Source organism: Phodopus roborovskii, unplaced genomic scaffold, assembly GCF_943737965.1.
Source record: "Phodopus roborovskii unplaced genomic scaffold, PHOROB, whole genome shotgun sequence".
In the NCBI taxonomy this organism is placed as follows: domain Eukaryota; kingdom Metazoa; phylum Chordata; class Mammalia; order Rodentia; family Cricetidae; genus Phodopus; species Phodopus roborovskii.
The window spans coordinates 1,360,974-1,373,268 of record NW_026126616.1 but is presented as its reverse complement, the minus strand read 5'-3'; the positions used below and the strand labels follow the sequence as shown (position 1 = coordinate 1,373,268).

The window sequence follows — 12,295 nt, the reverse complement described above, 5'->3', positions numbered from 1 at the left end:
AAGTCTGACATAATGACGGCCACTCCTTAGTGCCGCCCTTCATGCTCTGGGACCAGATAGCCAGTTAAGATGCTTTACTGTCATCCGTCATTTTAAAGTGGGGCCTGGTCTCATCAGCATACAGCTTTTCTCTTAGTGGTCCCCTGTGTTGGTTTATGTTGTATTTGTAGACACAATTTTCTAGAATAGTTAGTTATCTTTGACCGTTGCTCAAGTAAGTTCCATTGAAAGGTTGCTTGCCTCTAAAAAATTGTTCAGTAATCTGCTATTAACTTACTAATATTTTGATGGAGTGTGTCATAAAGGATAAGTTCTGTCTGTCCTTACTCTCCAGAACATTTAAAGTCCTTTTACAGTGCTGTAAAGGGGCTGTGAGGAGTAAGAAAATGTTTATTCGTGTGTGCCAGGAAATCTGAGAGCAAAGTTTGTTAAACACCTTAAAACGCCAGTTTTTCCAGACTGCCATTTAGTATAGGTTTTCTGTAGAGTTTTCCAAACTCAGCCTAGAGTAATAACGAAAGGCTGGCACCTTGTCCTCACACAGCCTTTCTTGTTAAAATCCTCTGCCAGGCCACCTTCAGACACACTGCATGTCTTTGGCTCCCTGGCTGCCAGATCTGTTTGAATGGAAGTTTCTAAATGGGAGGGAAGAGGGGGTGACTGATGAAAGTAATGGAAAGAGCCTAAAGATGAGGTGCATTTTTTCCAGCATCACTAATAATCGAGTCCAAAAAGAAATTCCAACAACTGACTAGTCTTTGAAATCCGGATTTGCCGGCATAGACACCTCATTGTAAGAAGCCTTTACTTAACCTGTTTTCTAAGAACAAGTTCTCATCTTCTGTGGCTCACTGTAGCCCTCTACCCTTTTAGTAAATACCCAACTAAAGCTTTGAAATTAGGGTATTTAGTGTTTTATGGCCCCGAGTAAAAATCTCCAATTCTGTTTCCAAATAGTGTAGGCTCAACACATTTCATTAAGTTCTTGACACGTTTAGCCATGTGTATTTTGTAAAGTTCCTATGGTTATTGTTTTACAATAGCTGCTTCCAGAAGCATTGTAAGGGCTTCAATTAATCAGCCCTTTGTGTGCCTCAGACTATGCAAATTTATCACATCAAACCATTCAACTGCTCATGGGAAAGCTGTGTAAAAACACTATTGTCTTCTAGCGCCTCCTCTCATTTAGAGTGATGTTTTAATAAGAAAGCTAATCAGGTTTTCTTATGCATTATTTATCTGTTAGCATGTAAGGAAGAGCCAAAATTGAAGTTACATCAGCCAGGATATGGCAAGTGATGTGGTAGATCTGAGGCGATACCACGGTTTTTATCTTCCCTCCGTCTCCCCTTGGCATGATTTAAGGTGGTGTAAGAAAAAGAAAAGGTTAACTTGATAACTGGAAAAAAGGGAAGAAAGGAGTAACCACCACCTGTGCTAGCCTTCACATTTTGATCTAGAAATTTACATTTCTGAATGTATTAAGGCCCACAGACATGAGTGTACTAAGAACATTTCTTACTGCACTGGAAACAGTCAAACTTGAGAGCATCGGCTGTGCTCTGGCCCTGTTCAGTACCATATTCATCAGTGGTAAGCAGTTTCCCACTGGACACTCCTGCCCTGGCCCTGGTGAGAAGGCAGGGTCTTGATCATGTCAAATGGCCAGAACAGCAAACTGAAGGGTGCAGGCTCCAACCTCCTCTACCAGAGACGGGGTAACTACTCCCAGCTGGCTTTCACTGAGCTGATCTTCTCTATAGTACTTCCTGCTGAGAGCAATTAGGTTTCTTCTATAATATTAATTCCTTGTATTTAGATTGAGCCTTTTCTCTAAGGACCAAAAAGTTGCTCTCAGACACTGGCTCCTCAGTTCTTCTTAACACAATTGTCTAATGGAGGAGGAGCTAATCATTCCCAATATAAAGACCAAACTACCAAGGCCCACCACTTACCCTTCCTTCCCAACCAAACATCAATGCCCAGATTGTATCCATTAAACAGAAGAGCGTCAGATTAAGGTCACCTGACTCCTTGTCCTCCCTCCACTGGGCTGAGGTCCAAGGAGAGATGAACTCTACATACAGATGTCCTCTCCCCATGCTCAGAAGCGTCATGAACCTGGCATCGGTCATGTTTGCTTCTTCACTGCCCAGCCTCATGGTGCAGTGTAACTAGAGAAAAGGCATTGGGTCACTTCCTCCTTCCTTCCAAGCAGCGTGAAACTAGTGGAAGTAGCCTCCGCATGGTGAAGTACCTGCCAAACGAAACATCAGTGAGTTAGGCTCTACTCTGATTTCAGTGGCCCTTCTTCCAGATGTGCTCTGCGTCACCTACAGCATTCAGGCACTGCAAATTCCGTTGCAGAAGGTGTTAGCTTCCAGTACCCACTTGATTAACCTCTGTCAGCTGCATCTGCCTCACCTCCATATAGTGCTCGTCATACAGTATGTACTTATTAATAAAGTCACCTTGAAAATAAAAAGAAATCGTTGGAGTTATCTTCTGCAGTTAGGGTCTGCCTTCTTGTCTTGATCTGCCTCTGGAATGGTATTTTTTCTTTTCTCTTTTACACTGTTTGTTTGTTTGTTTGTTTGTTGAGACAGGGCCTTACTGAGTAGCTAGGCTGGCCTTGAACTCAGAACCCTCCTGCTGCCCCAGTACTTGCATTACTGGGATGAGCTGCCATACTGATTTTTTTTTTTTTCTGATATATTAACTCTTACCTATTTAAAGTATTCATCACACAGATCCAACCCACTAAAAACTAATAGGTCAGCGGCTGTTAATATTAATCACCAAGAAATACATTTTAAGAGAACCAAATGATTCAAACTGCTGACTAGACTTTCTCTGGACAAAACCATTCTTACAAGATTTCTGGCTTGCTCTGTGAAGCCATAGAAATAAAGATAGCAACCTGGTATGCGGTGTGTGGGTCCTCAGCGGACTAGCACCCAGCTTAGCTTCTCTAGCTCTGTGGCTTCGCCTTTACCCTTGGAATTAGTGCCTGTACTGATGGAGTAATATTCTCTCAGCAGGGCATCTGCTCCTATGTTTCCCAGCTTGTATTTTTCTTCTCTGATTTCTTCTCTGTTTGCTGAGACTCCTGTAATACAGTCTGTGCCCTACCTCCCAGTTGCCCCCAGTGAGTGTATCAAAGTTCGAGGGCAAAATGCATTTGCATTTTGCTACCAGGAGGCTGTGCTATGAACAATAGAGTCGAGACATCAGCATGAGCCAGGATGAAATTTTATTTTAAAATCTGAAATGCTGTGTAAGCTTTTAAGGTATGAATCAGTAATCGTTTCCCAACAGCTCCCATTAGCCATGCTTTATTTGTAGTCCATCCTCTTTCCAGGGACCAGCGGGTGTTAGCGTACTGCACATCATTTGCATTTTAAGCCAGTATTCAAGGAAAGTGACCACAACTTTGGAAAGTTCATAGCACTAGCGTGGACTTTATGCCCGTGATCCTTGACGAAACACAGTTTAAATTTTTCCCTGGAAGAAAAGTCACCTTCCCAGTGTGGTGAAGACCTGAATACTTCTGAACCAGAGAAATAAGGAAGGCAGGAGAAAGGGGGAGTGTGTGTGTTTCTAAGACTGAGAACATTCTTTACCCCTGCTGGATTCAGTAAAATGCAGACTTCAAAAATCATCCATCTAATTTGAGATTCAAGATCGTCAAATTCTGTCTAAATATTTTGTTTTAACTTCTAAGCTCATTATGGCCCCTTTGTGTTAACGTGTATTAAAATCTGTCAGCTATGACTGGTCTCATAAGCACAGCCAGCGGAGCAGAATAAGTTAATTATTTACTCGTGTCACTAGTGCTCTTCATCTAATGAAATGCACAGCTGTGTTGGATCTGCAGTTGGATGTGTAGCTCCCATTGTTCTGCAAGTCAGCAGAGGGTAGAAGCCGCAGTGATGGAGAGCCCTAGCCTCTCTCTGCTGTTCTGGCTTTCTGCGTCGATTTCATGGGTCTTTTATCATTCACTTTCACACAAAACAAACAACACAGGCTGTCTGCTATGGGAACCGTCTTGGCATATAAAAGGGTTCCAGGGACTCGAGTAATTTTAAGTTAGCGAAGATTTAATTTTTGGTTTACAGGTGCCCTTGGTTCAGAGACAGCCAGAGCAGTTCTGTTACAGGATAGAGTAAAAAAAGCTGCTTGTGTGTGCTTTCTTCCCCAAGTGTCAGGCAAAGGCAGACAAGGAGAGAGCATCCCAAAAGGAAGCTTTGCAGTGAGGTTCACCCAGCTTGGGGGAAGGTACTACATTCTGATTTTAGGAATGGGCATTTCATCTTACAGCATAATGAGGTTGAATTGACTCAATTAAACACGTCAACTACAACCAAAGACAAAGTGCAAGTTTTCTTCATTCCTATCCTCCTCGAGTGCCAGCCTGCCTGCCTGTCACACTGCTCTCTCAGTCTGTTCTGGATCGCCTGTCCCTCCCTCTCACCTTCTCCTGGTGCTTTGGGGGGGGTAGACGGCAGGTTTCCCAAGCTGCCCCCAGCATTCCTGAGTTCTGGCCGAAAGGATACGCATGTTTCCTTTGGCTTTGTGTTTAGGGTATCACCAGACTTTCTGACCCTCACCAGCCATCACAGGCCCTGCCCCATATAGGAGTGGCCATGCTCAACACTTCGCTCATTTCTGCACAGTGATATTATCAGGGTGCCTAGACTTACAACTTGATGTCTTTCAAAGTAGATTTCCCAGTAGCTCTAGGATTTGTCAGAAATTCCAGTATGGATAAGATATGGTTTTGGAGGAAAGGAGAAGTCACATAAATTCTAGCATGCAGGTGGTACGTCTGAACTACAGCATACCAAATAACTGTTTCTGTCCTTCAATGACATGATAAAACCTTCTCAACCAAAGTAGCTACAAAAGGAGCTATCTCCTCAGAGTCCCACTGCTCAGACCTGAGTGCAGTCTTCTACAGCCACTGGAAAGCAGAGTCAACAGCAGGCTAGATTGGCCGGTGGATTCTTCCCCTCTGTCCTCTGTCCTTCACGAAACAGGGGTCATGAAGGTTTTCTTTTCAAATAGTGTGGCTTGAATTATGTAGAGTACAAACAGGATTGAAAATTATAGTTTTTGTTCAATAGGCGAAGTTCAACATCAGAGAAAGGAGGTGTATTTTATTACTACAATAAGAGCATCTGTTTCCTTATTCTGCACTGTTGGGTACACGTCCTCCAGTTCTTTCTTTCTTTTCCTTTTTTTTTTTTTTTTTTTTTTTTTTTCTGTTTTGAAGTTTTAAAACTTTATGTTCACTGGTATTTTGTCTCCATGTATGTCTGTGTCCAGACAGATATGAGCTGCCATGTGGATGCTGGGAATTGAACCCAGGTCCTCTGGAAGGGCAGCCAGTGCTCTTAACTGCTAAGGCATCTATCTCTCCAGCCCCCAAGTCTTCTAGTTCTTATATAGAGTGTGATTGAGCCCCTAAATTCTGTCCCTACACATCTTCCCATGAAAAACAAATGGGAAGGATTTCAAAGCATAGAACCTGTTAAGGATAAGGAGCACTCAGGGCTTGCCACCTTGAGAGAATGTCAGTGGAGTGCAGAGCAGGCAGACTCTGTGCTCACCTTCATTCTTTGAATTCCATGTCCAAGTCTAGCCTTTTACTCTAAGAGTGATTTGACTCTTACTTTTCTTGTTGGTCTTTACAAGTTCAATCTAAGATCACTTTTCTAATGTGCTGTAAGCTATAGGAATTAAAATTCCTTAAGGTAGGTTAAGCTCGGCCAGGGAAGGCCTGGCAAGGTGGGCCAACTAACCAGCTCTGTAGCCAGCGGGGAGCACCTGTTAGCATTTTAGCCATGCACAAGAATTTCTTTTCTTTGCAATGATGTATTTTTATTTTGTGTGCATTTGGAGTTTTGCCCGTATGTATGGGTGTCGGATCCCCTGGAACTATAGTTGCCCACAGCTGTGAACTGACAAGCAGATGCTGGGAAGAGCAGCCAGTGCTCTTAACCTCAGAGCCATCTCTCCAGCCCCAGCACAAGGATTTCTTGTCACAGGTTTTTAAAGCCATGTTTTTGCCTATCAGTCTTCTTCAGTGGTCAGAGAATTTGGATTCCTGTGGGTTGGGTGCAGAACCCAGCAGATCATAGCCTCTCTGACAAGGAGCAAAAACTGCTGATTGCAAAGCTTCCGGGGTAGGAGCAGGCCTGAGTCTGTGCCTCTGTTTTCACGGCACTCAGGGAAGGTGGGCGAGCAGCCTGACAGCACCATTGTGTGTCTCGCCAGCAGGCCAATGCTTTTCTGCAAGGAGAGTCATCTTTGAACTGCCTGGCTACCAGGGTTGTTGGAAATTGCTTTTGTTACTCTTGATGGAGACAGTTGGGAGGGTTTTGGAACAGTGGGGATAGAGACAGCAGCAGGAAGATCCCAATTAAGTACTGTATTCTTCTCTCTTGCCCATTTGCCTGACATGCTGTAAAAATCTCCTGTCCCCAGGTGTTTGTGGCCTGATCGTCCCCCAGGAAGACATGCCATTCTGTGATTCCGGAATCTGTCCCGACATCATAATGAACCCACATGGCTTCCCATCGAGAATGACGGTCAGTTACCTGCGGGCTTTTCAGAGGTGCTGCTCTGAAGGAAGGAACAGGCAGTTAAGTTTAGTTACAGTGACAGTCCCCCCAACAGATAAATGGACCCCCTGTGCTGGCCACTCAGTCTCCTCCGTGGTCCTCCAGAACCCTGTGTGCTAAGTATGCTCAGGTGTCTCTTCGAGCAGTCACTTCCTGTAATCTGGAGTCTGTCACAGGTCACGTGGCCTTGCCACAGTGCTTAGCTCTGCACTTGAGTTTCCTTATCTGAAAACTAGGGGACACAGTAGGGGACATTAGTCACCTCAGCAAGGTACTAGTGCAGCAAGGTACTAACTAAGGTAGTTAATGCTGCTACTCTTGGTAACTGTAGGATGAGAGGGTCAGGAGAACCCCACGCCACAGGGGCACTCACCAGTTTGTTCCCATCGCACTCCACAGGTCGGAAAGTTAATTGAGCTGCTGGCCGGCAAGGCAGGTGTGTTAGACGGCAGGTTCCACTACGGCACTGCCTTTGGAGGGAGTAAAGTAAAGGACGTGTGTGAAGACCTCGTTCGCCATGGTTATAACTACCTGGGGAAGGACTACGTCACCTCGGGCATCACAGGGTGAGTGTGCTGGTTGAGAAAGCTGATCTTCAAGGTGTGACGTCCAAGGCTTCCTTGGTCAGAAGGAGCGAAGCTTCACTCTTTTAGCAAACTTGATACAAGAAAAACCACATTTAAGAAATGGGTCATTGTGCTGGGTGTGATGGTGCACACTAACCCCAGCATTTGGGAGGAGGGGCAAACGAATCTCTAAGTTTGAAGCCAATGTGGTCAACAAAGCTAGTTCCAGGACAGCCAGGGCCACACAGAGAAACCATGTCTCAGAAAAACTGGAAGGAAGGAAGGAGGGAAGGTACAAGGAAAGCATACTTACTGAATAAATCCCAGTTCATGCCCCCCCCCTCCCCAAGCTGGTAGTCCATAAGGAGGTAGCTGTCCAGCTGAGGTGAGGCTGAGCAAGACAGAGTGAAGGGTCTGCCTGTCATATTTAACAGGCATAAGTCCATGCAATTGTGAATGGCGAGGTCTTAAAAATCACATCACGTTGTATGCATGATCAAACCAACCGCTTCCATACCCTGTGGCAGTTAAAACACTGGCTGCTGCTCCACAGGACCCCCATTTGGGATCCAACACCTTCAGGCCTCCAAGGGCTTCTAAAGCATGGCACATGCACTCATGCAGGTACACACACAGTGAATGAGTGAATATATTAAGGCCTCGGGGTCTGCCCTTGGATTGTCAGCCACTTGAACACAGGTGCAGCTCAGCTGAGGCACAGGTGAGGGCTGCTGCTTTACTGCAATGCATCCAAGATTGCTTCACAAGTGTTGGAAATGCCCCACATCCGTTTCTGCTGAAAATACAGAGTGCTTGTTAAAATGACTTGTCCAGATGGTAACAGTACTGATTTTTTTAGGTAAACCATTCTTGAAGTGTTTTAAAAAAAAAAAAAAGTGGTCATTGCCAAACCAATTGACTTTATTTCTACTCAGGAAAATTCCTGTCCAGAGATTGTGCAAAACCATAGGACCCACTCAGTGCAGCTTCCTAAATATAAAAAAATCAAAGAGTAGAGTAAGGTACACCCTGTATGCTGGGGCCAGCTATGGTCTACATTAACAACATGCTTTGCTCAAAGTGAACTTGTTTTTCAGATAGGCCTTGTGACAGGCAGAGAGAGCAGCAGGTTTGATCCTGGCCACACCACTCTCTAGTGCTTACCTATCCTACTCAGGCTCACTGGCTATTTCTACATCTTCAACAATAGAGGCACAGTGCTCCTGGCCTGGCATGCTGATGATTAAACAGCACTGGAGAAGCTTCCTTCCCTATGAGGAGGTTAAAAGATTTTTGAAGACATCCATTCCCTAGCTATTTGCCTCAAGCAAGACTTTTTTTTTCTATTAGAATATTTACATATTCACTTACTTTGAGAGTCTTACTATAGTTATTCATTAGTGAAATAAGTTATGTAGCAAACTATATTGAGCACTATATGTATACCAGGCAGGATGATTGCTGCACAATGGTGCTGAGTGCACTCAAGTGAGGGAAGTGGTGGTGGAGAGCAAAGGAGAAGGGCTCCTCTAAGAAGGGTCACACCTGTAGCCCTAGCACGTAGGAGGGTAGGCCTAAAGATTTCGAATTTGACACCAACCTGGGCTATATATAGCAAGTTCCAGGCCAGCTTTAGAGATATGGTAAGACCTTTCCTCAAAACAAAATTCATCTAAGGAATGCACTGTTGACAGGCCCGAGCATATACCTGGCAAAAGATCACTGTCCGCACACGTCTGAGGGCAGCAGTCCTGAGTCAGAAGTTCCAGAATGTTTGGCATGATCGCCATGTACAATTTTTGGCAACATGGAGTATCAGGAAAAAAAAAAAAAAAAAAACATTGGGGATTTTAGAGCAGAATGGTTTCCAGTTTAGGAGGAATCTCCCTGGATCGTTAGGGTAGACCAGTTGTCTAGAGATGAGAGTAGAAGCAAGATCATCCAGAAGATAACACACTGAGAAAGGATGTCCTGACGAAACGGGGGGCAGTGAAGAGGGTCACCCTGTTGACAGCTTATGTCTTGTGAGAGCAATGTCTGCTCACATGGTGGCAGTGCTTCTGTGGTTTTGGTGTAGCCTTTTCATTGACTGTAGACTGAAGACTGTCCTCACACAGTCGTCGTAAGTGTCTGAGGAAACATTAAGGACCTACTGCTTCTGAGACCTGAGAAGGCTGTATGTCAAGTCATCCAAACTCTGTTTCTTAAATCCAGTGTTGACTCTCCTTTCAGTGAGCCCTTAGAAGCATACATCTATTTTGGACCTGTGTACTATCAGAAACTGAAACACATGGTACTGGATAAAATGCACGCCCGGGCCCGAGGACCACGAGCTGTTCTTACCAGGTAAGAGGCGCCCTTGGGGGAGAGAAGCTGATGCTGCAGTCAGAGCATTATGTACGTGGTATCTCTGGAGATAAATAGTCCCGGAAAAAAATTTGTTTTCCTCAACGTATCAAAATGTGGGTGTGTTAGATATTGTCTTAGTACTTTCTGTTGATAAAAACAATATGACAAAAGCAAGTTGGGGAGGAAAGAATTCTTATGACTCTTAGCTAGTACTCAAAGCCAAGACATGAATTCAGTCAGGGCCGGAACTGAAGCAGAAGCCACAGAACTGCTTACTGTCTTGCTATTTACTCATGGCTTGCTCAGCCTGCTTTCTTATGCCATCCCGGGTTACCTACCTAGGAGTGGCACCATCCACAGTAATCACCCATTAATCCAGAAAATAAGCTTGCTTACAGGCCTTAAGGAGCATTTTCTCTATTGAGGTTCGTTCCTCTCAGAAACAAAACTAGTCAGCACAATTGATCCCTTGTGAACTCAACACAGCACTATTCAAGTGTTTCCTTTCTCATTTGTCCCCAGGATGGCGTATTAATATTACTATCACAATAAAAACATTCCATGGTCTTTAAAAATTAAGAATTCCTGTAAAATTTGTAAGCTCCTATAAATCCTAAAAAACCAGGTAAATGCTTTCTTACTCCAAGAGGGAGGGATCAGCTTAGCCACAGTCCTATGAGCCATAGTCCTATCAGCTCAGAGAATATTGTCAGTGTTGTGGAGAATGGGGAGTTCATTGGGGAGGGAGTTAGAACTTCAGTCAGCCTTCTATAGCTGCAGGTCTGTTTTCATAAGTTCACAGTGCAGAGAAACGATATTGGGAAAAATGAAGTTGCTTCACGGGCCAATGAGATAGCTCCATTGGTAAAGGTGCCTCCAGATCATATCTCTCCTGTAAGCCCTTGTGTGCATGATAGTACCTACCTACCTACCGCACAGAGTGCTAGTGAACGTGGACCAAATGCCAGGCGCATGACAGATGTCTTTTTTAAAGCCAAACTTAATCTTAGCCATAACTTGAGCAGATGCGACACCTGTTGAAATCATAGATGTGTGTGTGTATGTGCTTCAGAATGCTGAAAAGGGTGGTTAAGAGAACTTGTTCCTCTTGCAGAGGACCTGGGTTCAATTCCCAGTCCTCACATGGTAGCTCACAACCATCCCTAACTCCAGTTTCTGGGGGGGGGGGTCCCATACCTCTTTTGATCCCCGAAAGCACCAGGCACACATGTGGTGCACATACATGTAGCCAAAACACTCATACGTAAACTAGAATAACCTTTTTTAATGTTTTTAAAGAAAAAAAGAGAAGAAGAGGTAAGATTTCAGAGATAGTTATTGTCTAGGCAGTGAGACCCCGTGGGCCAAGTGTTGTCTCCTTCTGAGTCAGTTATAATGCCGCTTTTCTACATGGGGGTTGTCTGGGAACAGTTAGCTATAGTCATTCATCTCAGCAGATGAAATGCAAGCATGGAGTCCACCCACGTGTAGATAAGCGCCTTCACCAGCGTCCTCAGGAGGGAGTGCCTGTCGTGGTGTGTCTACCAGCAGCTAACCATGCCAAGGTCGTGCTCATGGTGAAGTTTCCTCTAGAAAGTGCCCTTCAGTTCACTTTTCATTTGTAGCTTTTTCTTCAAACACTCCACCCTTCATTTGATTTCTCCTGCTAACGTCGAGCTGTAACAACAAAACAAAAGCCGTGTGAACATTTCCGCGTATGTTGGGAGGCACCTTGTTCACTGTGTCATGGGGGGTCCACTCGAGGAAGTAGCAGGCTGCAGGGCCTGTTCTAGTTTGCTTTGTGCTGTTGCGATACAGCACTGGCTAGAACCAACGTGGGGAGGGAAGGTTTATTTGGCTCACAGGTTACAGTGATTCCCCCAGGGGAGCCAAGGCAGGAACCGCAGAGACCACAGAGAAATAAATGCTGCTTCCTGGCTGCTGAGCTACCTTCCATGGACAGTCCAAGGCCCACCTGCCCAGGATGGCTCTGTCCACGGCAGGCTGGGCTCTCCCACACCAGTCAACAGTTTTGAAATAAAAATGGTCCACAGACATGCCCACAGGCCAGTCTGATGGAGTTCTTCATTTGACAGTCCCTGTTCCCCGGGTCGGTCTAGGACCCCAATTTCTTCCCTGAGAACTGAGATGTCTCTGAAAATACTCAGGCATAATACCAGTGACCAGATGTGAGAGTAATGACTGCTAACACTAGTATCGAGGGGGTTAATAAACAGTATTTTGTTATATTGTCTGATAAGGACTATATAATTATGATTTTGTTTTCCCACAGTGATAGCCACTAGCTTGCTCTTTTGACACTCTTGGGAGTTTAGTGTGTTTCTGCCGTGGGAGTGCCTTGCTTTGGTCAGCTGAGGGGCCGCTGCTCTTTCCCATGTCTAATGCATGTATGCATGTATGCTCCTCTGCTACAAAGGCAGCCCACTGAAGGGCGATCTCGTGATGGCGGCTTGCGTCTTGGAGAAATGGAAAGAGACTGTTTAATCGGCTATGGAGCGAGCATGCTTTTGCTGGAGAGACTAATGATCTCGAGTGACGCCTTTGAGGTTGATGTCTGCGGGCAGTGTGGACTCCTGGGATATTCCGGCTGGTAAGTAGATAGATGCTGCATCTCTCCGACCACCTACCCTGCAGCCTTTACCTGTGATCTCATGTGTGCTCACACTTGTCCATACGTCCCCCGAGTAAGTGTTTGTATGTTGTATTTAATGCTGTATTTATACCACTGCAGTT

At 44.9% G+C, this 12,295-nt stretch overlaps 1 protein-coding gene across 1 annotated transcript in view; it reads left to right on the top strand.

Moving 5' to 3' along the window:
* Window positions 1–12,295, top strand: part of Polr3b (RNA polymerase III subunit B) — an 84,271-nt gene that overhangs the window by 68,335 nt on the left and 3,641 nt on the right. The window contains exons 24-27 of the mRNA XM_051206196.1: window positions 6,490–6,593; window positions 7,026–7,192; window positions 9,425–9,538; window positions 11,979–12,152. Of these exons, the coding sequence (XP_051062153.1) occupies window positions 6,490–6,593; window positions 7,026–7,192; window positions 9,425–9,538; window positions 11,979–12,152 (559 nt within the window). The remainder of the gene's footprint in view (window positions 1–6,489; window positions 6,594–7,025; window positions 7,193–9,424; window positions 9,539–11,978; window positions 12,153–12,295) is intronic.